The sequence below is a fragment of the Hipposideros armiger genome, unplaced genomic scaffold (genome assembly GCF_001890085.2).
Source record: "Hipposideros armiger isolate ML-2016 unplaced genomic scaffold, ASM189008v1 scaffold_95, whole genome shotgun sequence".
NCBI lineage: Eukaryota > Metazoa > Chordata > Mammalia > Chiroptera > Hipposideridae > Hipposideros > Hipposideros armiger.
In genome coordinates, this window is record NW_017731445.1 from 2646220 (window position 1) to 2672472 (window position 26253).

At 39.7% G+C, this 26253-nt stretch overlaps 1 protein-coding gene across 4 annotated transcripts in view; it reads right to left on the reverse strand.

Moving 5' to 3' along the window:
• Positions 1–6: 6 nt before the first annotated feature.
• Positions 7–26253, reverse strand: part of LOC109384492 (probable global transcription activator SNF2L2) — a 35520-nt gene continuing 9273 nt past the window's right edge. For 3 of the 4 annotated variants that reach the window (XM_019645896.1, XM_019645897.1, XM_019645894.1), the window contains exons 2-4: positions 13350–13610; positions 10151–10280; positions 7–4062 (exon numbers count right to left, since the gene is read on the reverse strand). In XM_019645896.1, coding sequence (XP_019501441.1) covers positions 3629–4062; positions 10151–10280; positions 13350–13574 — 789 coding nt within the window. In that variant the 5' untranslated portion in view covers positions 13575–13610 and the 3' untranslated portion in view covers positions 7–3628. Of the gene's footprint in view, positions 4063–10150; positions 10281–13349; positions 13611–25865; positions 26239–26253 lie in introns of those variants that run through there. The other variant, XM_019645895.1, reaches the window with a different exon arrangement.

Here is a 26253-nt window from a genome sequence, read left to right on the forward strand (position 1 = left end):
TCAAAGTGGTTTTCTTCCTTTCAAAGTTAAAATAGTTCATCAATAAAAGCCACAACAGTGCAATAGTGTTACCCGTTTGAGTTATTCCCGGCGCTTTTTTCTTTAGCATTATGGCCTGTGAATACTTATGAAGAAGACTATGATGACTCACTCCTTGAGGTATATTTAAGTCACCATTTTTAAAACCACATTTAATAATAAAAAAAAATAAAATAATAATAAAAAAAGGGCATCCAGAGCATGTCTGATCCCCTGGTTTCAAATCTAGTCATTTTTAGCCTATGGCTCTGAACTAGAGCCGATACACACATGGCTGGCCTTCTTTAACTGAGAACTATAAAGACATCCTTATCTAGCTGGCCGATGCCTAAACTTGAGAAGCAGAGAGAGACCCAAACATGGACTTACATATTCAAATCTCCAATTTAAAAAGTACTACAAGTTGCTGTGCATTAAACAGGTACATTTAAGGCACGCTGCACCAAAAGAACAGGTAAGGTTCGCCTCACCTCTGTCACTGCTGGTTGTGTAAGCCTGAGCAAGTTACTTAACCTCTTGTGCCTCGGGGTCCTCATCTGCAGAATGGCAGTGAGAACAGCACCCACCTCATAGGGTGGTAGTGAGGAGTCAATGAGACATGTGACGATAAGCATGACCCGAAACTCTTGTCGTTTTTACTGCCACCGAGGACAAGAAGGTAGAGAACTCTAATTGAATTGCTCAGCTTTACAGAAAGACTCCAAAAGAATAAAAAAAAGCTTTCAGGAAACTCGGTGCTGTTATCAGATGGAAACTTTGGGAGTACTCTTCTACAGCAGACTTCAAAATGTTTCTACAATTTAATACTACTCAGCACAAATACTCAGATAAGTTGGCTTGCCATGTGCTTCCTGTGAATCTGCTATCAGAGTCACAAGCAAACTCCTTTCCTAACTAAACACCACACGTTCATATACTGCGTGGGTCTATTTTCTACGCCCGCCGACGATTAAGTAAAAACTTCTCTTTTCAAGGGCTGAGGAACTGAGCGCAGCTTGCCTCCATTAGACATGCCCCATATGTCACTCTCTATCCTTTAGGTTTTGTGCCTGTCCCTCAGGCGGCTTATAGAGAGTTGAGTTGCCCAACTGGATTTGCTCTCTATTGACAGAAATCATCTCTACAACAGACACTCCTGGGCTGCTAAATGATAAGACCTCTCCCTGGTATCTTCAAATGGAAGACAAATTACATTCTTTAGCTTATCTCCTACTCCCTCTCCGACGTAAACAATTGTCAGAGGCACAAAATGCATCTGCTTTCCCTTCAGTCCTCACTGTCCAAGTCAAGGGAGAGGTATGTCCTGACACTCCTGAGGGGCATCCCTGTGCAGATAAGGGAGGAGGGGGTCTTTACCAGGTGCACCCCTAGGCTTGATTTTAAGTAACAGGGAAATAAACTCGTTAAAATACCTAAATCTTACATGTACAGAATTTCTGTGCATTCAGTTCCCAATTTGCCTTCTAGGACACAAAAATATTCATGCAAATAACAATTCTGTGCATTCAATGAGGATTTAAGTGGCTCCCACAAGTTGAAAAACTAAATCTAATAAAGTGCACTTAAATTGAACATACCAAGAAACTTTAGATTACTTAAAAAAAAAGTAGGGAGAAACAGGAGAGGGGCAAACACTGAAAAAAATGAACAATAAAACTTTTACTTTCTACCATAAGGTCCTTTCAGCCCCCCACAAAAACCCCAAACCTTTTTCAGTTCCTATTTCTAATTTTGCTTTAGTCTCTAAAAGGAAAACTGAATCAAAATGAAAAGAAAAAATGGTAGGTTAGATGTGAGTGGAGTCCAGAGCATGCAAGGACTGAGGAGTTATTTGTGCATTGTGCAATTCCTCCAGTCAAACTGTAATTCTCTGGTGGTATCTATGATGATGTCAATTTTGGTGATTTATAACTTTGAAGTAGGTTTGAGCAGACCACCCCAGCCAAAAAGATTTTCTTCACACATGAATAACACTAGAAAATGGGACAAAAGAAAAATGAAATCACAGCTATTTCTAGATAAGTGGACATATTTATACTTATTTTTTCCTAAAATATTAGTAGAGGTATTTATAAGTAATTACACTTTTAATTTTAAAAAAAGGTAGGATAAGCAAAGAAGTGTTATAAGCAATTACACTTTTATTTAACAATAAAAGGTAATATTAACTTAAAAAAAATTTTTTTTTTCCTTATTTGGACATGTCCTAAGAGCCAATCCAAATACACGTCTTTGTCAAGTAAGGTTATCATCTCCCAGTGAAACCTGAGATTTGGGGAAAAGTTCAGCAATGTGTCAGGAGCAGCCTCTTTCCCAGGGGCAGGAATGGGTCTGCTCTATTTGAAGGAGGTATCTTCTTTCCTCCTTCATCCATGGCCTCCTTGCCCCACTCTGTCATAAAATGCTATCTGCCCAAATATTTTCATTTCTAATGAAGTCTGACTGCTGGAAAGACACAAGACATGAGTAGGGAGTAATAAAACGAATTCCCCCAAATGACAGGGGGCCTGGTGAGGAAAGATACAGGCACTGGAGCTGGGTTTAAAAAAAAAAATGAAGCCCTGTCTTCTGTAAATGATCCAGAAAATGCACAGGATTGTGTTTGTTAGGATGTGAAGTATTTGTTATGTACATGTGTCCAAATGACTGAAACTTCATCCTTTAACCTTCCCAGAGAAAACAGCATCCATGGAAGGTCATCCTATAGCCCTCTGCGCCTCTGATTTCTATCAGTGGGATCAAGCCAGACCACCAGGAGGCCACACAAGGACTGTCTCATCTCCACCCATGACATAATGTCACAGCCTCAGATTTGATGTCAAAAGTAGGCCATGTGGATTCTGTTATTCTATTTATTATGAACACATATCATACAGTGCCTCTTACAATAATAGCAATATTTAAAAAAAATTAATTCCACACAAAAAATCTACCTGATAGTGGCATATTAGAAAATGGTACTTTGTCCTCTGTGAACTGGTAAGCAACGTCCTCCTGAATGATGACAGTGAGGCACCTGACCCTGTCTCCTCTCCTGACTGCCAGGGAACTTGAGTTATCTTGGAAGCTCAGACGCGGCAACCACAAGAACTCTGGTGGGCCCCACAAGCCTGACATCAATTTCTATTTCCCTTTGTTTCTGATTTTCTACCTGATAATTAGTTCACTCCAGGTATGTTTCTTGGAAACCTCCCCAAATGCTTTTCACAACAAAATGGGGTAGAAATGAATAAATCAACAAACAGCATGGCTTGAGGACAGCCGATGCAAGGAACACGCTTTGGCTCTGGAATGTGCTGGGTTGCAGGGGTTCTTAACCCGGGGTGTGTGGATGGGCTTCCCGCAAGCCTTGAAATTCCTGTAAGGGAATGCAAAATCCTGGGGGATAATGCTTTTTACCTAGGCCTGTAGCATGCACCAGAGTCCCCAAAGGTTAAGAAGCACTGCTCCCCAATTCTGTAGCAAAAAAGACCAAGAATCTTGGCCAACTAAGTGAAGCCAGGCAAGGGAGCCAGCGAGGTACAACAAAAGGCTAAGTCAGCCCTGGGCTTATACCAACCCCGTGCTTCTGTGCAGTGAGCAGTCTTTCTCATCCAAGTTGGACCATCACATTACTCATCTGGTTGCATATTAACCTACCAGATGGTCTGCTGAAGCTACCAAGGGTCTGCGGCTGCTGAGGCGGCTGCGGCTGCGGTTGTGGCTGTTGCGGCGGTGGCTGCTGCTGCTGCATGCCAGGCAACGTCCTTTTCCCCTGGACTGCAAGCTGCAGTGTTTCAGGGAGGTGCTGGCCCCGGGCCAGCATTTTGTAAGCTAAAATCTGAGCTCGCAGCTGATGCAGCTGGACAGGACTAAAAGGCGAGGGACCTCTGTTGGGCTGGTTCATCGCCTGCGGATCGCCCTGGATAAGGGGCCCCGGTTGGTTCGGTGGCATCTGGGGCGGGGTTGGGCCACCTCCCGACGACATAGGGCTAGAGATATGTTCTGCAGTTCCCAACGGAGATGGGTGCGGTGACATATAACCTAGAAGAAAACACAAAAGGAGATCACAGTCTGCCCCTGATGACCCTGGAACAGAGGCTTCCTGAATATTTTGACAATTTTCTAAAACAACACTGATAAAAATTTAAAGTATGTAAAATGCAGTAAGTATTTAATTATATGTATATATAATTAAAAATGTGCATATATCAAATATAAAATTTTCTAGTTGTCACATTAAAAAGGAAAAGAAACAGACAAAACTAATGTTAATATTTTGTTTAAATCAAAATACCCAAAATATTATCATTTCAAAATAAAAAAAAATAATTAAAGAGATATTTTACATACTTTTTTTCACACTAAGGTACAGCACATCTCAATTCGGACTAGCCACATTTCAAGTGCTCAATAGCCACATGTGTCCTAGAAGCTAAATTGTTAGCGACTGTCATACGAGTATACCTACAGAGAAGGCACCAGGGGTTGGTATTAAGCATTAAAAGTAGCTCCTACCTGGAGAACAAAACCTGAAGGTGTCTAGTATAGCACAATGTGAAACGAAGGGTCTCTTACGGGGGTAACAAGTAGTCTTTGGTTTATTGTTATGCACATTCTGAATAACTGGCAGTTACAGAGGGCCTCCACTGTTGTAGGCAGTGTGTTAGGCACCGTACACTATCGTTGGTGAGCCCTCGCTGGAAACAGAGCCTGATGGAAGGTTGAAGTGCAGGTGATTTACCGTATTTGCCGGCGTATAAGACGACTCGGCGTATAAGACGACTCCCTAACATTTCCACTCAAAATACAGAGTTTGTTATATGGTCGGCTGTGTGCGATTTTGCGAGTGTGGTAAAATCGCATAACAGCAAAATCGCATAACAGCCGAGCATACACCCAGCAGCGCTGCTGATGCCTGAACGGTATGTGGAATGAAGTGGGCGGGCATCGGGAGGCCACTATGGCACGGGGCAAGCACTATGGGCAGTCTATCTGAAGTGGACCTGGCGTATAAGACGACCCCCCACTTGGAGGCATATTTTTCAGCACCAAAAAATCGTCTTATACGCCGGCAAATACGGTATATGGAAGGTGCAGGGACAGTCGCAGGGGAATGGAAAGGTGATATAAGGAAGGAAGGCAGCCAATGAGGAGTGTGATATTAATCCAGCAACTGCAGTGCGTGCCTGAAGATTACGCTCACGCAGAAGCTCTGAGATATAAGGTTAATAACTTGCCTCCACGTTATCCCAGGGAAGGGGTGAAGAAGCTGGGGTATTCACACTCCAGGGATCATCAGTCACTGCTTATGTCACTGGTGATGACTCTAGGGATAATTAGTTCCCAGGGACTTTTCCACGTGTGGGTAAGTTGGACATAAGCAGACTGAAGGCAAGATGGATGGTGACCTGGCTAGTGGGTATCAGGTTGGTGGGAGCACAGAAATGGTAAGGAGAATTAAAGAGATACGAATGGAGTGTACATTATTTCTTTAATCCTCACAACATCCCAGAAGATCTATATTGTCACCTCATGTTTTTAAAATGAGGAAACTGAGACTCAGAGAGTGAGTGCGTCTCCCAAGGTCACACCATTAGATCTTGGCAGCTCTAAGAGTCAAACCACGGTTCATCTGATTCCAATGAGTATGTTCTCTCCATGGTCTAATATTAATTTGGTTTTATAAAAATATTCATATTCGTTTTGGTTTCAAGTTTCAAATTTAGAAGTTTCAAAAATCTTCCAGATGATTATGATATAACATTAAAATGACAGTAATTTGTTGGGTTATAAGAGATCTAAATGGGAAATTTAAGAGTACTTTTCTTGGGGAAAAGAAGTCAAAATGCACAAAAATTTCAAGGAGCTAATTTCAGGAGATGAATTGTATAGCCTGGCCAAAGAATTCCTAGAAAAACATATGACTGAGTGTTGTTGGAGGGAGGTCCAAGATGAAGGAGAGAACAAAGTGTCCTACTGCAATACAAAAGGTTGCCTCGAATTCAAACTAAATGCTAATTAGTGAAGTCAAAGGTGTCCTCAGACACAATATAAAATATTAGATGAAAGATCTTTGCCCTTCAATAAATGTATTTGCATCACAATTATCATAAAGGTCATCACACAGGTGTTTATTAGACATCTGCTGTGTGTTTGAACCTAAGGCAAGTTTGAGCTGAAACAGCTCTGTGCATCTAGGTGGAAACAGAGACCTGAGACTATGCAACCATCACCAGTTTGGTGATGCGGACTCACCATCACCATTCACAAGACTACAGAAAATAAAGGATACTGTTACTTTTGTCTCAAATTGCCATTTGGAAAGGGAAACAAATTTAGCTTGATTCCCTAAGATAAGAGTAGGTTTTGTTCTATCTGTTGGTGAGAGGTAGAACTCCATTCAGCGAAATCCTGTCTTGAAGAGAAATGGAAGAACTATCTCATTCCCCAAATCTCTATTCCAGAATGGAGCACAAAAACCATGCAGCAATTACTCATGTGAATTAGCCAAGAAAATACCCCTGAAATCAGCCTGCAAGACTAGCAGCAATTTAATTCCAGTATATTGTTATTTACAAATAGAGAATATCAATAACATACACCTAACTTCATCATTAACATTCAACATTCTTCCTTTTCCTTCTTAATGAGGCTTACATTTGCCCTTTAATTGTAATGTTGGTGCAAAATGGCAGTTTGTTCATTATGAAAGCACCTTTCTGCCACCTTTTTAGCTAACCCTGCACCTATCACAAGGAGAAAAACTTCCTACCACAGCTAATGACATTTTCATAGTAGAAGGGATACAACCAGGTGTTAAAAATGGGTCATATGTCTCTTGCCTTCTGGTCTCTCCTATCCTAAGGTCATCAGTTATAGCTTACTCATGATAAATCATAGGATGCCTAATACAATAAACTAACACATTAGACAATCCAGTCTAAACTCAACTATATATCACTGTTTATCAGATCGCTCTTCTACACTATGAACTATGTGGCCAGGCCAAGTTAGGAAGGTGAGACTGTTACGTTAAACACAATAATTAACTTTATTTCAAATTTGCTAAGAAAGAAACAGAGTGGAATAAAAGCTGTTTTCCAGAATTAATCAATAAACAAACTTTTACCTCAAATGTAGTAAGAAACTGAGGGTGGGAAAAATTGTTTCCTAGAATTTATAGGGGCTGTTAATAGAATCATTCCATCACAGTATGATATTAAAAATGTGACAGTGTCTCACCTAGAGATATTTTTTTTTCTAGATGACTAGCAGTCTATAAAACATCAGGAAAAACAGAATCTAAATGATGAAACAACAGAACGTATTTTGGTAATTATCTCTAGTTGAGAAAAGAGTACAGGAACTGCCTGCGAGTGAATATACATTTGTCTGTAGGATGACAGTGTTGATGCAGAATCTGCTCTTTTTGAAATCTGGCTTGATTTGCTCATTCAAAAGTAGTCAAAAAGTGGCAGTTTCCCTTCCCTAGTCTTCAAGGGCCATTATCTCCCCAGTTTCACCTTGCCTCAGAGAGAAGCAATCACCTCTCCTTTTAATAATCTTGAACCAAGTGCCAATTTTATATGAATTTTCTCTTCACACATACATACATACACATACACACAAACATTATTATATAACTTGCCTTTTAAGGCTTTTTTTTAACCTAACAGACTAAAAATAAACAATGTTATCATTGGGACCATAAGGTACACAATTCAGTATTTATTGAAGGAAACGGTTTTGCTTCTCAACCAATACCTTAAAATAACCTAATAGGTTGCTAGGTAGTTAAAGCTGGAAGCTTTCCGATCAATAACACACCTCTCTGTACCTGTGTGCTTATAAATGGCTTTCTACAATGGTGTTTCTAAAGACACATGCTATTACAGAGTCCAAATTCTTTTTAAATCATTATATAGAATATGACTGCATTGTATCAATACTACTTCATCAAAAATACACTTTTAAATAACTTATTCCCCAGCCTACAACACACTTTGATATTTTAGAGAAAAATATTACATGCTAATTCTGATTCCATTTAATGCAGACCTCTGTATTTCAAAGTAATTATAATTTACTGAAATTATATAAAAATTAAGATCTATTTAAAATTGTTAGCTTTTGAATGCATAGGTTCACTTTTCTACCTAATTGAACAAAATTTACTAAGTATCTATCTAGTCATGCCCTAGGCAGTGTACCAAGTGTTGGAGATTCCAAGAAAAAAAATCATCATTCTTAAATTGAAGAAAGGAACCAAGCAATGAGAGAAATTCGAAGACACATAAAATTAAAAATGCTCAAGTATAATTCATGCATTTAAAGTGTTTTGTTTTGAAGTTTTCCTATGGCCCCACTATTAGGAGTACTGCAAAGCCAGGAGCAGACAGAGCTAGCACCTGGCTTTGAGAATTACTTAATATAACTCATCTACACCTCCCAGGTATTAAAAATGAGATCTACATTAGCTGTGTGAACACACTGGCTTCTTAGAATTTAAATGATAAACCTAGAAGTGTAGTCTTAATTCGTTCTTAACACCAAATGAATCAATTTTTTTCTTCCTGGACTGCAAAAATTCCAAGATTTCAGGCTGCTTTTCTGACAGGATCAAGATTTTATGAGTTGTCTGCAACAGTTATGCCTACCTGTCATCAAAATTCAGATCAGAGTCTGGGATATTCGAAATCTGTTTGAATATTAGTGAAGACATACTTCTATGAGACCTCCATGAATCAATCAATCTCCTCCCTCTCTCCCTCTGTGTGTGTGTGTGTGTGTGTGTGTGTGTGTGTGTGTGTATGTATATATGCTGAATACATTTTTCTAAATCCTCACAGTCAAAAATCTCTCAGATGGATAGATATCTGATCATGTATGGAGAAAAAAACTCATATACCTTAAATTACAGTGGAGTATGCACAGCAACACACATAAACCATAAACTTTCAATTTGAATATCAAATTAGGGTTAATTATTGCTAGATTAACCCATGCCCTTTGCATGTTGAAATGACTATACAATCATTCTGAAAACAAGTTACATTGTATTCAAAAGACTTTGAGGTATCTTTAATATGCCTCCAACAGTGAAGGATGAAGACACCAAGGAGAAAAGAAATATATCATATATTGATCTGGCCGGTATTGTGGGTTGAATTGTGTCTCCACAAAGTATGTTGAAACCCTAACCCCCAGTACCTGTGAATGTGACCTTATTTGGAAATAGGATCTTTACAGATGTAATCAAATTAAGGTGAGGTCATAGCGCATTAGGGTAGGCCCTAATCCAACGACTGGTTTCCTTATAAGAACAGGGAAATCTGGACACAGACACAGAAAAAATGTCATGTGGAGACCAAGACAGAGATCAGAGTGATAGATCTACAAGCCAAGGAATTCCAAGGATTGCTGGCAATGACCAGGAGCTAGGAAGAGTCAGAGAAGAATTCTTCCCTAGAGCCTCCGAGAGCAGGGCCCTGCTGACACCTTGATTCCAGACTTCCAGCCTCCAGACCTGAGAGAATAATGTTCTGTTGTTGTTTTAAGCCAATGAGCTTGTGGTAATTTGTTACAGCAGCCCTAGAAGACGAATACAGCCACCTACCAGCAATGACAGGTAATTCCACTGTCAGAAAAAGCCACCTTACAGAGACAATGTATTAGTGTACGACTAGAGACACAGGTGGCTCATCTGACCTTCACATCTACACGGTTGCTGGGAGGCAGACCAGGAGTCTCCTTCTGGCCCTGTCACTGACGGGTTGTGCACACTTAGGAAAACACAGTAAATTCTCTGAGCTTTCGCTTCCTCATCTGTAAAACTGCGGTAATGTAATTTACCTTATAAGATCACGGTAATGATTTTACATGAAGTACACGAAGCGCTATGCAGAGTGCTTGGACTCGTGGGAGCTAATAAATTGCTCGGATTTTGTTAATGAAATTGACTTTATACATCATCAAGTTGTGTTGGTGGAGGCTGGGAGAGATTTCTAGAGGGAAAAGAAACCTGCTGGAGTCAATGTTCCATGTTCTCTGGGACTCATAATTCAAATCACCAATACAGAAGATGAAGGCTACGGTATGGAGCCAAAACTGGGTACGGAGCGTTACAGACCTTGGCTGTGTTGATCCATTGGACTCTGGGGAGGGCCCATTCCTGGGTGAGGTGGCCGCATACTGGCGCCCTTCATGGCTCCACAATGGATGTCTTCTACAACCCCCTTGTCGTGCATGCCATCAATGGGCTGAAACATTCAACGGACGTCAGTTAGATACTCCTTTAAGGCACAGTATTTCTATTTGGAGTTTTAAGATCCCTCTCTAAAGACTTCAAAATTGTGGCACAATCATCTGTTACCTACGTGACAGTCAGATATTTTTACACCTACATTACATATATTCTTATATATGACACATCTTTTATAGGTGGGGAAAAAATAAAAAATAGGATCAGCAAAACTATATGTAAGTCAAAAGTTAAGGCTGTAAACAATAGAATTTTTTTATTTTGTAATGTCAAAACCTGAAAATAAAAAAAATGTCCTGCTCACAAGGTATACAAATAGAAGCTGTGCTGCCATAACCTTTTCAGGAAGTCCTAAAACCTGCTGTATGTTGAAGTTAGTCCACAGTCTGCAGGAAGACTATTTGAAATGTCTGCAATGACTGTTTTTTTGGTAACTTTTTTGTCACTGGAGGAGAAAGAACCATGGAAAGTTTAAAAGTTGAAACCAGAACGTTCCATGGCAGTTGGGAAAAGACAAAACAGACAGGGTAGAGAAGTGAATGAGGGTGAATACTGGAAGGGAAAGAGTGTGAAATAGATGGAGCTACACTATACAGTGAGATGAAGACCCAAAAAGGTTAAAGGACACAGTATGGGAAAAAATTAAGAACACAGGGTCTGGAAACAGGACTCAAGGCCTAGTACATAACAGACACACAATAAATAGCAACTGAATTGACCTTAATCCAATCCAGAATTGGGCAACGGAGCATGTGTTTGAAAAAAGAAAAATCTATTCCTCCCCAAACTAGAATAGCAATTTTCAAAACAGCCTGAAAGGAATATTTCCAGGAGTTTATAGAAACCAAATGACTTCAAGCAAGAAAGTATGAGTGTTAGCAGTTTTGGAGAAAGGAAAGTTCATTTCTGCAGAGTCAAAAGCATACGCTTGAAAAGAGGAAAAATTTACCATAAAGAGGATGTTCGAAAGAAAAATGGGAAGAATTTGGTATAAAGAGTGTCTCTGAGTCTGTTAAATAGTAATAATAGAGAGGAAATCAAAGCAACACAGCAGATGTATTTAGGCCACTTGTTTATTTCCAGTAACGTTGAAAGGCAAAAAGCTGAAGCTCGGAGGCAGCAGGAGGAGGAAGACAAGGAATAAAGCTGCCTATAAAAGGAATCTAAGAAAGTGAAGGCATCTGGCCAGCAGGTGTGAACTCAGGCACTTAACCATGTCCTCACGCAGGGAGTTATCTGAGGGGCTAGGGGTTAAGGAAAACCAAGATGTCAAAAATTACAAAACTTGCAGAATGAGAGAAAAAAAAAGCATCGATGGGCGTAGAGAATATGAGAAAATGTGACAAAGATGCTAGGTAACAAAACACAAGGGATCAGAAGAGATAATTATCAATAAAAAACAATCCAATGCAAAAAAATATTAACGCTAACCCAACACTTGCTGACATTTAGCTTTTAAATGCTTAAACAATAATAAAGGTTAACTGAATATTTCCTTCTAATTTTATCTTTCATTTTGGAGGTGAGGCATCCTTAACCCCTTCTGAAATTATTCAACCTGGACTAAGGTTTACAAGTGACAGATCAGATCTATAATATAGTTCCCAAATTAATTTAATATGAGCACAAGACAATTTAATGACTTCAATATGTCTGTATATTCAATATGTCTGCTAAAAAATATGATATGGAAAACAGGCAGCTTTATTTCTTCAGATACTTGACAAGCTAAAAAGGTTTTTAAAAAAAAAAGAGGGGGAAAACTTGGGGATATTATAGGGATATCCATGATATATTTTTAAATGAATAGAGGACGTTTCAGAGTAATTAATAGTGACAATATGATTGTATCATGGTAAAGGTTATTTAAAAATCACACCTGTATACGCATCCTTATGCTTACATAGCATTTTTACTAAACAAAGAGTTAAGTAAGGTGTGAAAAGCATGTACAATAAACTGTTCCTGGAGTGAAGCCAGGATTAACCATTCCTTTATTTATCTCAGTATGGTTTTACGTTTCAAAATAAGCATATATTACTTTCCTGATTTGAAAATCATCAAATAACAAAATTTGTAAACAAGTAGTTCTCTTCTGAGCTATAATGCCTTACCTTAAAATTGACCTACAATCCTACAGAATTAGAGGAAAGACTTGCTCTTTTTTGCAGTAATCTTTGTGTTTTAAACCAGTGTCTTCCACAGCTTGTCTACATCAAGAGAAATCCCGTCACCCTAGGCTCCTGTGATGTTGTCCAAAGGGGATGTAAAACCTGTCTCACGAGACACAGCACTCAGGTAATATGCAATGGCCCCTTAGAATTTCTTTGGCTTTTGCTAACTTTCAAAGCAAATTGTCACAGAAGTTCTTGTTTACTTTCTCAAAAGGCTGTTCTCTCTTCTTTGCATCTCCTGTGAAGGCGTCATGCTAAAATCGTACCAATGTACCAATTGTACCAATCACAGCAACAATCCAAGTCTCATAAATAGAGGAATTTTATAACCTTAGTCCAGAAACAAACAAGTGGACCTGAGCTCTGCTAAATCATATCCCTCTTCCAAACCCAGGAGAAAGCAAAGTGTATTTTGGGAGTTTCCTAAAAATTATTTAAAATCTTTAGGAAGGGACTCATTTTTCTCTTCCTCTCTAGCATCTAATTTTAAAAATAAATACCAACACTTTTAAGGAAGAGCAATTTTCAATATGTTCAGTCATGGATGTAAGTTACTTAACACATATAGTCCAGAAAAAAAAAATCAAGACATGTACTTATTATATACTTACTCAACCAGATAAAATACCTGCAACCCACAAACCCCAGAATTTAACTATCAGAACTACATATTCTATATAGAATTTTTAAAAGGCCAAGATCTACTCTTCCTGAGTAGTACATCTGTAACAATAAAAGTGCCTCAGAATGTATGTTTTTAATAATATACAATATAAGACAAAGACCTAGCTTCTCTCATTAAAAATAGTAGAAAACAGAGGGGCAGGGGTTATCAGGGATATTAGCCATCCAGGACTCGGAAGACAACACTGAACAAGAGAACAAACTCTTACCTTATGTATTTGATGCATGCCTTCCTGTGGGAAGTCGGCAGATCCCATTGTAGGCATAGGATGAGAAACACTTGGAGGTCCAGGACTTGGCCCCATCATACTGTGGACGGAACCTGGGGATGGTCCAGGTCCTGGACTAGGTCCAAGAATTGGTCCAGGAGAGGGTCCGGGTCCTGGGGAAGGCCCTGGGTGGGGCATCGCTCCAGGGTCTGTGGGCGTGGACATCTACTTCTCCTGTCTCTGCCAGTCGGTACAATGAGGCTGAGTTGAAAAGAAGAGAAAGGAATGTTTTAAACATGATGTTAAGATCAGAATAAAACAGTTGTTAGTATTTGATGGTGCCATTTCTATAACAAACATCAAACAGAACTGCCCTGTCTGGTCCAGATGTTTGAGTGTGATATATATCCATCTGCCCTAGTCTTTATGGAGACCACTTGTTTAAAAGAAAAAAACACTCTAAATGATTCCCCAGAAAGATATAAATCATCTAAGCTACAAAAAAAGACTCACTGGAGAAACTCAAATTTAACACATAAGCAGAATTCTAAACAAGTTCAAAATTTATTACTAAAGTCAACAGATGCTCTCCATTACTTCCTGGCTTGGGCACCTTACAAGTCATTAACCCCCCAAAGCGATTAAAATATAAAACCCCTAAAAAAAGTATCCAAACAAGACCCATTTTCATAAGTAAATGGACACTCAAAACTTCATAGAGAATTCTAGATTGTTACGGGGGCGAGAAAGGGGAGTACAACTTCATAAACTGATAATGAAAGAGAATTCCTGATCATGGGAATAGCAAAGGAGGTTATGGGAGTCAGACAAACATCGGTACAAATACCCATATTATGTAATTACTAGCTGAAAGTGAAACGCAACAGTACATGTAGAAACATAGCTCTGTGCCTGGCACAACAAGCAGCCATCTATTATTATTATTATTATTATTATTATTATTATTATTATTACGATTATTATTATTGTGGTAAAATTGGTATACAGATTATATATATTCCATGTGTTCACCCTTATAGATATTTGTATATACTACCTAGTGGTTAGCACTATAAGTCTAGTCGCCATCTATCACCATACAGTTGAACCCCTTCACCCGTTTTGCACTGCCCCCCCCAAGGCCCTCCCCTCTGGTAACCACCAATCTGTTCACTGTATCTATGGCTTTGTTTTTGTTTTATTTTCTTTGTTCATTTTTTTCATATTGTAAGTATAAGTGAAATCATACAGTATTTGTCTTTCTCTATTTGACTTATTATACTTAGTATACTACTACCCTCGAGGTCTATCCATGTTATTGGAAATGGCAAGATTTCCTTCCTTTTTATGGCTGAGTAATATTCCATTATAGATATAGATAGATAGGCAGATAAAGACAGATAGGTCTCATATCATCTTTATCCATTCACCTATCAATGGACACTGAAGTTGCTTCCATGTCTTGGCTATTGTAAATAATGCTGCAATGAACATAGGGGTGTATATATGTCATTTTGAATTAGTGTTTTATTTTTCTTCAGCCATCTTATTTAGCATTATTTTCCCCACCACCTCTACTGTACCAGGAGTGATCCGAAGGATCAGTTTAAGATGTGGTCCTCCTGCCAGCTAATTAATTGAAGACAACTTGGACAGTTGAGGATTTGCCTCTCTGTGGTCCAACATTCCCGAAAGAAGTCATCCCTGACTACTGGATCAGGGCCCACCACAGACTAGGTATGCAAATTCTGGTTCTCCAATTTCAGCAAAGCAATATTCCATCGGCCACACTCCAAAACTTCTTGGCATCTCCACTGGGGAGCCGCCTCATAGGGTAGGTAAGGCTACATCTTGAATTATGAGCCAAAACGAGTAAATAAGCTCTTTTTCAATTCTGATGGAGATCAGTGATCCCAGCAAGATAGCTTAATGCCACTAGTAATGGTAATTGTTACATATTATGCTGTTTGGAGGCATACACCTGTACACACAAAAACTTTTCTGCTGTCAACCTTATAAAATACCAAGATACTAAGCAATCTGCTTACCCCACTGCTTAGTAGCAGGGATGGAATTAGACCATAGGGGCCCAGTCACCCATAGCAGAGGTCTTTCCACAGTGAAATGAGAGGTTTGAGGGGAAATTAAAAAAACCACATTAGTTCCATTCTTAGCCACCTACTGTCACCTTCCACTGACTCTCTAAAATGGGAAGGCCACGGAGGCAGGGTCTGGCTCTTCACTCCTGAATTCCCAGCACCTCCAATCAGCATGTAGCCAGTGCTCAAAAAAGATGTGAATGAACTGTGGACACAAGTTCAAGGGCAAACTATTAATAGAGTCAATCATTTTATAAATAAAAACTAGAGTCATCAGTGTCTGAGGTGTGTTCACATAAAATCTTAAAAGTATAGGGAAGAATTTAGGGCAAAAGTCAGACAGAGAATGACAAATACCATATGACCTCATACTTATATGTAGAATTGAAACAAAAAATTACAAAACAAACAAACAAACAAACAAAAAAGAGGAATAGACTCAACAGATACAGAGAACTGATGGTTGCCAAAGGTGAGGGAGGTGGGGGGAAGGGTAAAAAGGTAAAGGGGAATAAGAGGTATAAATTTCCAGTTATAAAATAAGCCACAGGGATGCAATGTACAACACAGGGAATATAGTCAATATCATAATAACTTGCACGGTGATAAACAGTTAATAGACTTATTGTGGTGATCACATCGTAAGGTATATAAATGTCAAATCACTATGTTGTACACCTAAAACTAACACAATATCATATGCCAACTCTACTTTAATAAAAAACTTTAAAAAAAAAAGAGTTTAGGGCATTCCGATACATGAATTAAAGCTAAAACAGGAAGTGATGAAAGGCTACTTTGGAGTGATTATACGCAGGGGATCAGTCAAACTGCTTTGCAGATACAAGATGGGACTAAGCAAACCGAGTTCAAGTGGTTTCTGAAACAACAGGGAAGCCTCACGGGTGAATTATAGCCTTGAATTCACGAGAGAGCCAAATGTTATTATTTATTCTTTCTGATTAACAAAGCAGGCGGAAGTAACATTTTTTTGGTGTTCCACCCCCTCACATACACACCTTCAGTCAGCATTTTAAATTTAGGAAGCTGACGTCAATTCAGGGGTACTACAAGTTACAATGTTCTTTCATGTATGTCAGCAAAGTAATACACCCCTTTATTTTTTAGTGAATAAAAGGAAATTACTTACTTCCTGTTATGGTTTACCTTGAAATGGGCTTCAATAGCTATTACGGTAATATACCACAACTCTGAACAATGAAGATATAACACAAATACTTTGCCTGGTAGTCCTATTTTTCATGTCTTGTATTTTAACATATATTATCCTATACTAGTACTTTCTGCATATATCATTTTCATCTGGGAATCTCATAGAATGCTGTAATTTCTTGTATACAGCCCCATAAAAGTGTTCCTCATTTTTTGTTAAAGAAAACCACTAAAAACTTCTTAAAGAGAAAAACATGAGAAGGGAAATGGACAAGTATGGGCATATAAGCGGAGTGTTAATATAGGCACATGTTGTATAGGTAACTTTTTAATAAGAGAAACTTCAGATGCATAAGCTTAATGCATGTGTCCATGAAACAACACAGATTCACCAACGAGAAACGAGATCAGAGAAACAGCACAGTTTGTAATAAATGAGGAAATTTGCCCCATGCCACACAGCTAACGAATGGCAGGAATCTGGACTATCATACAACTTGAATGAGATGCTCTCTGGCTTTTGAATAGGAGTCCAGAGACCTGGCTTCTGGTCTTTTTCATCTCAGGGCCGTCACCAACTCTGGGGCCCTGGGCAAAATGGCTTTTCCTTTAGGGTCTCCAGGCTTCCTCTGGGGTTGGAATAGGAGTATCTCCTGACTCCTTCTGTCTGTGTACCCGTGACTCGGAGCATCTCGCAGACTTCCTCGGATCCTATGTGTACAGCTTTAGCTGTTCATCGTAGAAGCTCCTTGGTGGAATCTGGCTTGTCCCAGCATCCATGTCTTGCTCTCATCACCCAGGTGTACTAAAGAGGAGCACCTCGCAAAGATCCAGCTGTAGGCCTGGTCTCTCACTCCTTCCTCTTCATTTCTGGTGGCAGTTGTATTGTACAGCTTGAGTGCCTAATTAAACTTCCCTACCGTGTTAAGCAACTTGGCGGTATAAATTACAAAGGGGGGCCAATCTCAGGTAGAGGCGCGTGTTATTACTAAGTTACTGCAATTAAGGTTTAAAGTCCAGTATTGGCCAACTCAGTTTGTCCCTCATCAACCCTACTGGGATCCCTAGAAATCCAAACTTTCTGTCTTCTTCAGAGCACTAATGAAATGATGCAGATGGGGTAGTGATGGTGGTGGTAGGCATGGTAGCCATGGGGGAGAGGTGAGGGCGCAGATAACCTTGATAGGGTAGTGGTAAGTCTGTCCACAAGATAACACTCAAACCCTATTTTTATTTTGTGTCGGGGGAGGGAGTTTTACATTGTCACAGAAAAGAACAGCCCATGCCACGATTATGTGGCTAGCATAATAAAGCAAATGTGTGTGTGTGTGGTGGGGGGAGGTATGTAAGGCACAGTGAGCTCCCCATACATACATTGCTAGTCTCCTAGCCTCCCCCAGTACTTCCCTGTCCCTCAGACCAGCACTCCCTGAGGGCCAGGCCACAGCATTCTTAGCCAAGAATTTTTCAGCAGTACACCCTGTCTTTTTTATCCTGATGTTCCTGCCTTTACAACTGGGGAGTATGTCTTTAAAAACAAAAGTTCGGAGCTGCCCACAACTCCAATCAGCACAGACATCTTCCCTCAGCCCCAATCTCCTTCTTCTTCCCTTAGCTTAAAGCCACAGCACACCCATCTGCATATTAAAAGGAGTTCAACTTCATGGAATTTTAAGGGTCACCAGTCCAACCATGACAACCATGACAAAATGTATACCTTACGGTCTTAACTGCAATCAACAGAAATACCAAAGACCCCCACGCTTGTAGTAATATTTAAACACACGACACGTGCTTTGTAATAATTTTAGTGACTTAACTTGAGGAGACATTTTGTCACATCCCCATTTAAATGACGAAGGCAGGAAGGGACCACATAGCTTGCCCAAAGTCACATCTGGAAGTAGGGCTTTCTGTCAACTCCTAGCCCAATACCGAGCCACTGCACCCATTAGCAGAGCCACTGCACCCATTAGCAGCGGCCATCCACCCAGCGTGGGGAGTATGCAACAATGCATTGGAGTAGAAAGTAGAAGATGGAGGAACAAAGATGGAAAACAATGAGGGAGATATTCTGCAAGCATTAGGTTTGGCTGTGATAACATATTAATTTACAAAGGACAGAGAAATAGAGAGAAGCCCTAGAGGGAATATGAGGTGAAGACAATGCCATGAACTACAGAGAATAGTGATGTTTACTCAAACATCCAAGGGGCTGTTTTATTTATCTATTCCCAAATATACAAGCTCTCCACTGGGCACAAAGCACGTAGGATGTACAAAAATAACCAGAGGGCTTACCCCAAGGCTCAGCAAGTCAGACAGGGAAATAGGACTTATCCATAAATAGCAGTGACAGATAAAAAAAAAAAAAAGGGAAGCTCCTACAAGACAAGAAGGGGTATAGCTGAAGTATAGCCACAGGGCAGGAGAGGTTACTTGCAGCTTGGAGTGTGGAAAAAAGAAAAAGGGAGCTAGGGAAGGTTTCATGGAGAAGGTAGCATTTCAGCTAGGCCCTGAAATAAAAATAAGCGTTTCCCAGAAACGTTTTGCTTTCCAGTCACAGAAAGAGTTTGAGGAAGCACCACCAACCACCTTGACTAGACAACACCTCTTACAGAACTCTACCAAAGGTAGTAAGGAAGGCGGAAAGTCTTGGATCCCCAGCAGAACCTTACTACTTCTGGATTTGCAGAAAGGCTTTGGAGTACAAGTCATCGGTGGAATATTAGATCTAAAAATTAGGCCCAGTTCACATCCCTAAGAATAACTCCCTCTTTTTCAAGTTATCCGGCTGTGACTGGAGAACAATGAAGCTCAGGAGATAGTTCAGATAAGACTTTAAAAAAAAAAAAAAGAGAGAGAGAGAGAGTTCTTTTTATGTCTGTTTGCTGACTCAGAAGGTCTCTCCTGACCCAAAGGGCTTCTTGTCTCCTATGCAGCTTTCTCTATAAATGAATTGATAATTCCCTGACAAGAAGTAGCAACATCTCTAGAACTGGAACACAAATACTGCTATTCTTAATGGGGTAGCACAGTTGGGTAAGGAAAGTAGCAATGAAGATAAAGGAAATAAATCTACCAGAAGTTTCTTTTTTAGAGGCCAAGGTTGTCCAGATCGGTGGTAAACATTACCAAAGCCTTCATGCTTCTTGGTCTGAGACATGTAACTTTAAACAGTGCACAATATGATTTGTGCCATGGATAAAAACCGCACTGGACTTAAAGTTAACATTACACATTGCTGGACCAAAACGCTAGAAAAGCATGGAAAACATTTTTTTCTTGTGGTTATGTTCCTGTCAGTTGACCATTCAAAGTCGAATATGTTTTAAAAAGCAGTTGGATGAAAAGTTTGCCCTGTTTGTTGGGCTTCTGTGAACTCTTCCTCGTTCAACCAAAGAAACAAATTAGGGTGTAAGGTGCTGCCTTCACTGTAAATAAACTGCCTTGGGACCATCCTTGCCCAGAGTCAGGCCTGGCAAAAGCTCTGAGGCAGGTCTGTGTAAGACAGAAGATAACAACAAACTCTGCAGGGGCTAATTAGTGCCCCATGATTCCCGGGCGCAGCCTCACAGGAGCCTGGCTCTCAATATTATTACCCTGAAGGTACCATGAGTTGCCTTCTTCCAAGAGTCTACCTGTGATACAATTCGATGACCTCCTCGGTGAGGACAACCAGTGTTTCCACAAAGGAAAAATTCTTTTAAAAAGAGTGTTCATGAGAAAACCCAAAGTACTAGAAAACCTCTCAACAAAAAAAGCACCTCAGCAGAGCATCCCTCTAACCTAGGGCTCACTTTCATGAGTATTTATAAAGGTCATCGCGGATAACTATCACTTCTAAAATTCAGTTGAGCCCAAACTGCTAGGCAACAGGTCAAAACCAAAGCAACAATAGCTAGTTTCCAAGCATGACAACCCTGCAATGTACTTACTCTCCCGTGTATAATTTACACATTAAGCCCGGCCTTCCTAGGTTCTGTTAGGCCCCTTTGCAAGGCAACCTCATTTGAGATGCCGATAAGAATCAATGGTAGTAACTTCCTTCTCTGTCTGCTAATATAATTTTATTTATACATTAGATGTAAAAGTCTGAAATACACACTTCAAAAACTATGCAGGTTGAAATGGCACACTTGTGACTTAGCCCTAAAACTCGAACATTATATGCTGAATGAACACCGGTTATGTGAGAGATGAGCTTTGATATGCCCCACTTGCCCTGACTTTCATAGAGTAACAAAAATTCAGGAAGGAACTCTTTAAGTTCTTTGCAATTAAAATAGATAATGGCCATTTATGATGTTAATATGCCATTTAAAAAAATCACCATGTAGCTCATTTTATCTCTTTGAGTTTCAAGTTCCTCATCTACAAAATAAGCATAATAATAGCTGGCTACAACCTCAATCTAGATCCGAATCAAATAAAACATTACATATGAAGACACCTGGTGAGCTCTCATATAAAAAAAATGTGCATTATCCCAAGGATCCTACTAAAGACTTAAATTCCCACCCCAGACTTGAATCCATAATCTGCCAGGTTAACCTAAAATATATTTTGTTCATGAGTTCCCTTGCTCAAAACTTCTGAGAGACAAGACTTCAATACCCATTGGATAAAATATTCATGCTTTAGCCTGGAAGTCAAGTCTTTCTACCATCTCCAATTTTATCTTCTGAAAATTCTACCCAACTGGAACCTCATGCCCTGAGCAATCAGTACAATACTGGTCTTCTCGCAGATTCTTCAGGCTCAGTCCCAGTGATCTCAGAACTTTCTTCTGATCTCAGACATCACAGTCCACCCCACCCCCACCCTGCCCTCCTCTGGCAGCAACCCTACGGCAACTCCAAGACCTTATCAATCCCATGGACCCAAGAGAGCTCACCCTAATCTCTCCCTGTATCACATGGCCTGTGCAGTTTGCCATTTGCTAGTCATCTGTTTACATGTTCAGGTACAGTCCTTAAAACACATAAATTCTCAATGACAGCTCATTTATTTTTTACAGAATTATGGACTTTGCTTAATAGCATCTTAGAACATGTAGGAATACAGCACAATAGCAAACTACAAAACAGTTGCAAATATTTTCAAAGCTACTATGTGCCCTGTTCAAAAGTCCAGGAGGAAGATGGGAGAGGGCATTCCTCATGGATAATCTATGTTCAAGTTCGATGACTTATGTCCTAGTGGGATGGTAAAAACTGGAATATACAACATCAAGTAGGTTAAAAAATGTCCAATCTACGGTGTAGAGGCTTGATCACTGCACTGTACACCTGAAGCTGATGTTGTATAATATTGTATGTCAACTATAATTGAATATATATATATATATATATATATATACACACACACACACACACACACACACACACACACACAGTCATAGGATGTAGAGTGTGGGAGTGGAGTCAGTGGAATTGTAATAGATATGTATGATATGGGGGGAAGGGGGAGGGGCGGTGGATTGGGGGGAGAGAGGTTGTCACTTTGAGGGGTAAAAAGTATAACTATTGCACTGTGTTGTACACCTGGAACTAATAAAAATAATAGTTTTTTTAAAATGTCCAATCATCCTAAACCAGAAAATCACAATCTAAACACAAACTGATATACAATTTCCTTACTACTATTAACCTATAAACCAACATACCCTGATCCTTTTTGATCAGAGGGTTTTTTTTCTATTTAAGTACTTTGAACTCCCAAATTATGAATTCAGTTAAAAAAAAAAGTGAGGGTGAGTTATAATTATATTTAATGATTTTTAAACTTTAAATTTATTTCAACTTCTGTGGATTCCGTTCATCAATTAACAAAAGGCCATATTTAAATTAGGTCAGTTTCTAAGAGTTTCTAAAACATTAGTGCTTATATAGATGTAGGTGATATGCTGGTATAAGACTGATGCTTAAGTTGATGCTTACTTTATACACCTAAAACTACAAAAGAACTTTGCTATATTTTTAAAAAGATTTTATATCCTAGAGGCATATAGCCTGATTATAACTCTCTGAATGTTCTGAAAGTCTTACATAGCTAACAAGACATCATAATTCATAGTAGACCTGAGTTACATAATAATATATTATAAATCCAGAAGTCTCAAAGGGTACTGCTTATGTCAATGTTTCACTCAAAATCCTGTATTCCATATTGATTCATAATTAAAATTAAATGTTGTTTATATCTAACATTCAAAAGACCTATAGCTCCTGAATTTTGTCAGCTCTATGATATGTTTTGCTAAAGTATAATTATTCAAGTATCTTTGACTACATCTTTAAAACTTGTTTTACTTAAAGTCTCTCTCTAATATAGCCTGAATACTTTCAAGGAAAAGTGCTGTATTAATATGAGAAAAAATAAAGTCATACTAAACAGTAATAAAGTTGTCAAGTTTTCCAAATCCAGATTGCAAGATCCCATTTAAATTGGTGATATATATCTTTGGCAAATAAATATGCCATTTTTCATAATAACTCTAGCAGAACTAAGTTTTAGACTCCTATGTTTCCTAGTAAACATAAAGTCACGGTTTTCTATGTAGAAAAAATAAGCACCCGGGGCCTCCCTAAATACTCTACCAAATAACTTACCACCATCTGTATGTTCTATTCCCAACTACTTATAGAATGATCCATGACTTTACTAAGTGACTAGAGATTACATTTCTATAACGGAAATTCTTCCAAAGATGACAGAAAATTCAGAATCCTCTGTTGGTCAAAAACAATCTACAAAACACACTGAAGGAAATGGAACAATTTAGAAAATAATTATTTTACATAAAAACGTGACAAGAAAAAAGTCAGAAGTAGCTTCCAAGTGTGACTTTTGACATGAGGGAAATGTTCTCACCTGTTCATCAGAAGTACTGGAGAAATGTGACTCGTTTGTAAGGCCACTCATTTAATCAACAAACTGTCCATGAGTTCCCTTAAAATCATCTTGACCAGAAACAGTGAGAATCAAAACTTCTGGTGGTTCAATCAGGTCCTACCAACACACCCTCAATAAGCTAGTGCTGGGAAACACTCCTCAGCTTATGTTTGTGATAATTCAGTTGTTCTCATGGCAGCATGTCAAGATGTCATAAATAGTGATTTATTATTTCTCTGGAGTATCAAAAAGCTGCTGACCTAGGAGAGTTTGACAAACAAAGGCCTTGTTTACAAAGGAAGACTTCTAAAGAAAAAACAACAACATAAAAACACTGGAGGACAGCACCACTTTTATAATTTGTGAAAGTTTTCTCTTACTCCAATACATAATAAGCCTTTAAAATGAAATGTCAAAATATTACAGTAATATAAGGAGTATCCCAATTATCTCCCAGAAAAAGAATGGGATATGCTTTTATACTGGTCTGTAAAATGAATTACTTTAAACTTAAAAGGAAAAAAGTTTTAAATAACTATTTGTCAAAGTCTTCTAGTTATACTGCCAGAAATATTTTAAACAGAATTCAAGCATTAACAATATAACACAAGGTAGAGGGGCTTTTTTTTTTTTTAATTCTAAGCCTCAGGTGTTGGTCAAAGCCCTTTTCAAGAAACTTGACGAGAAATGCTCAAAAACCACTTTAAAAACGAACAAAAGAAAAGATCTAAGGCTACTTTGAACACACTCTTGTGGTGAATATATTCTGTGAAACACCACAGTGCAGCTAGTCCTGAAGCTGGGATGTAACTGATGTAACTCGTAAGAGAAAGGCTGCATTGAAGGAAGCACTCCCTCGCCTCTGCCAATTCTTCAAGGGTTCTGATACCCCAACCTCCTGTTTTCTTTTTCTTTTCTGTTTTCTTATGCAATGTTCTTTACCACTATAGCATCTCTCTTTAATGATCCCAACAAAAGAAATAGACCTCAGTCTATCCAGGTTTGGGTTTTTTCCCTCAGTCCACTTCAACAAACATCTTTTGTACCTAATAGGTATCTACAAATCCCTTCTTTCCAGTAGCAAACATTTGAGTTGCCAGAGAGCTTTAAAAAAAAAAGTCCAGGAGAATAAAAGGGCAATTAGATTCCTAAAAGTGTGCCTCGATTTGCATAACAATGTACCAACTTCAATTCAAACCTACCACACCACTGAACACTTCACCAGTATGTTAGCAGTAGGGCTGGATGCATATCAAGTCTAGCATTGGCAAACAAGCCTCGGATAATGGTCCCCCAAATAACTGGTGGAAAATATTACCGAAAACATCTGTATGTGCATATATAAGTATGTATACACACACACACACACACACACACACACACACACAGAGCACTGAGCATGGCTATGATTTTAGTACATACAACTCTGGTTTCTGAGTCTTAGTGGTTAGACAGAAATTTACTTCTCGACATGCAAACAATATTTCTGCTCATACAAACATTCTGTTCCTACAAGCATGGTACAACCAGGTGTAAATAAAAAAGTTCTTTGAAATGGAAATTTAAAATTTACCTCTGCTACTGGTAACACAGAGACGTTAAAAATAACCACTCAATGCAGTAGACAAAGGTGTATCCTTAATGTCTTCCTTATCCTCTAATATTGCACATACTTAAGAATACAGCCTACATAATGGCAATAATGATACCTCTCCATCAAATTCTAACCTGGGTCGCTTTGCTGTTTCAAAAGCACCAACCTCCATCAGGTTAGGGAGGAGAGGGAAAAGGCGACAACCTTGCAAAACTCTCCCTAAAGTTATGTAAACAAAGGAGGGGAGAAGCCCAAAATGGGCTTTGCACCCATGTGCCACTAAAATTACATAACAGCCTGTGCAGACATTAAAGAAGGCATGAATTCTGCACAACACCCCCACTTCCCTCGACTCCCGAGCCTGTCTTCTTCTCTTAAAAAATCCAAAACCTGGCAAGACCAAATGGACGACTCTAAATACTTATTTTATTGCTGAGTAAATCCTGCGAGAGTTGCAGGCACGTTTAGGCCCGAAGTTTGAATGTGCAACAGCCCCAGGGCGCAGCGACTCCACTCTCCGGACCCGCAGGAGAAAGAAATGACAAGCGACAGCAGCCAGCAAGGCCTTCTCCTTCCTCCTCACGATGCCTCCCTCTGTAAAGTTTTCCACGCGATCGATCGGAGAGAAGGAGCCCGTTTCCCCCGCCTGCCTGCCTTTGCAGGAAAAGCGAGCAGGGAGACTAAAGGGGAGTCGGCAGGGAAAGTGCTGGAAAGCTCCGCACACCGCGGGCGGCGGCAGCGAAGGCTGCTTACCTGGGCGACGCGGAACAAAAAGAGGAGCCGAGGCGGTACTGCTGGCGACCCGAAGCGGGTTTCCCCGCCGGAGCCCTAGGCCTGCGCGGGGGCCCGCGGCCGGGCCCCCGCCGCCACTTCCTCCCTCGCGCGCGTCATGTCACGGCGATCAAACATGTCTGTGTGCGCTTCGCTGCTGTGACTTCCTGATTCTCTGCCGCTCGGGCGCGCACACTCACATTCACAGCCACACGCACACACCACCCTAACCAGCCCCCTCCTCCAAACCTCGCCTGGTCTTCCCGGAGCTCCGGGGGAGGCCCGCGCCCTGCTCCTAACGCACTGGACCCGGCGCGCACAACACACACTCACGCGCAGACACACTCGCGCGGACCCCGAGGACGCCGAG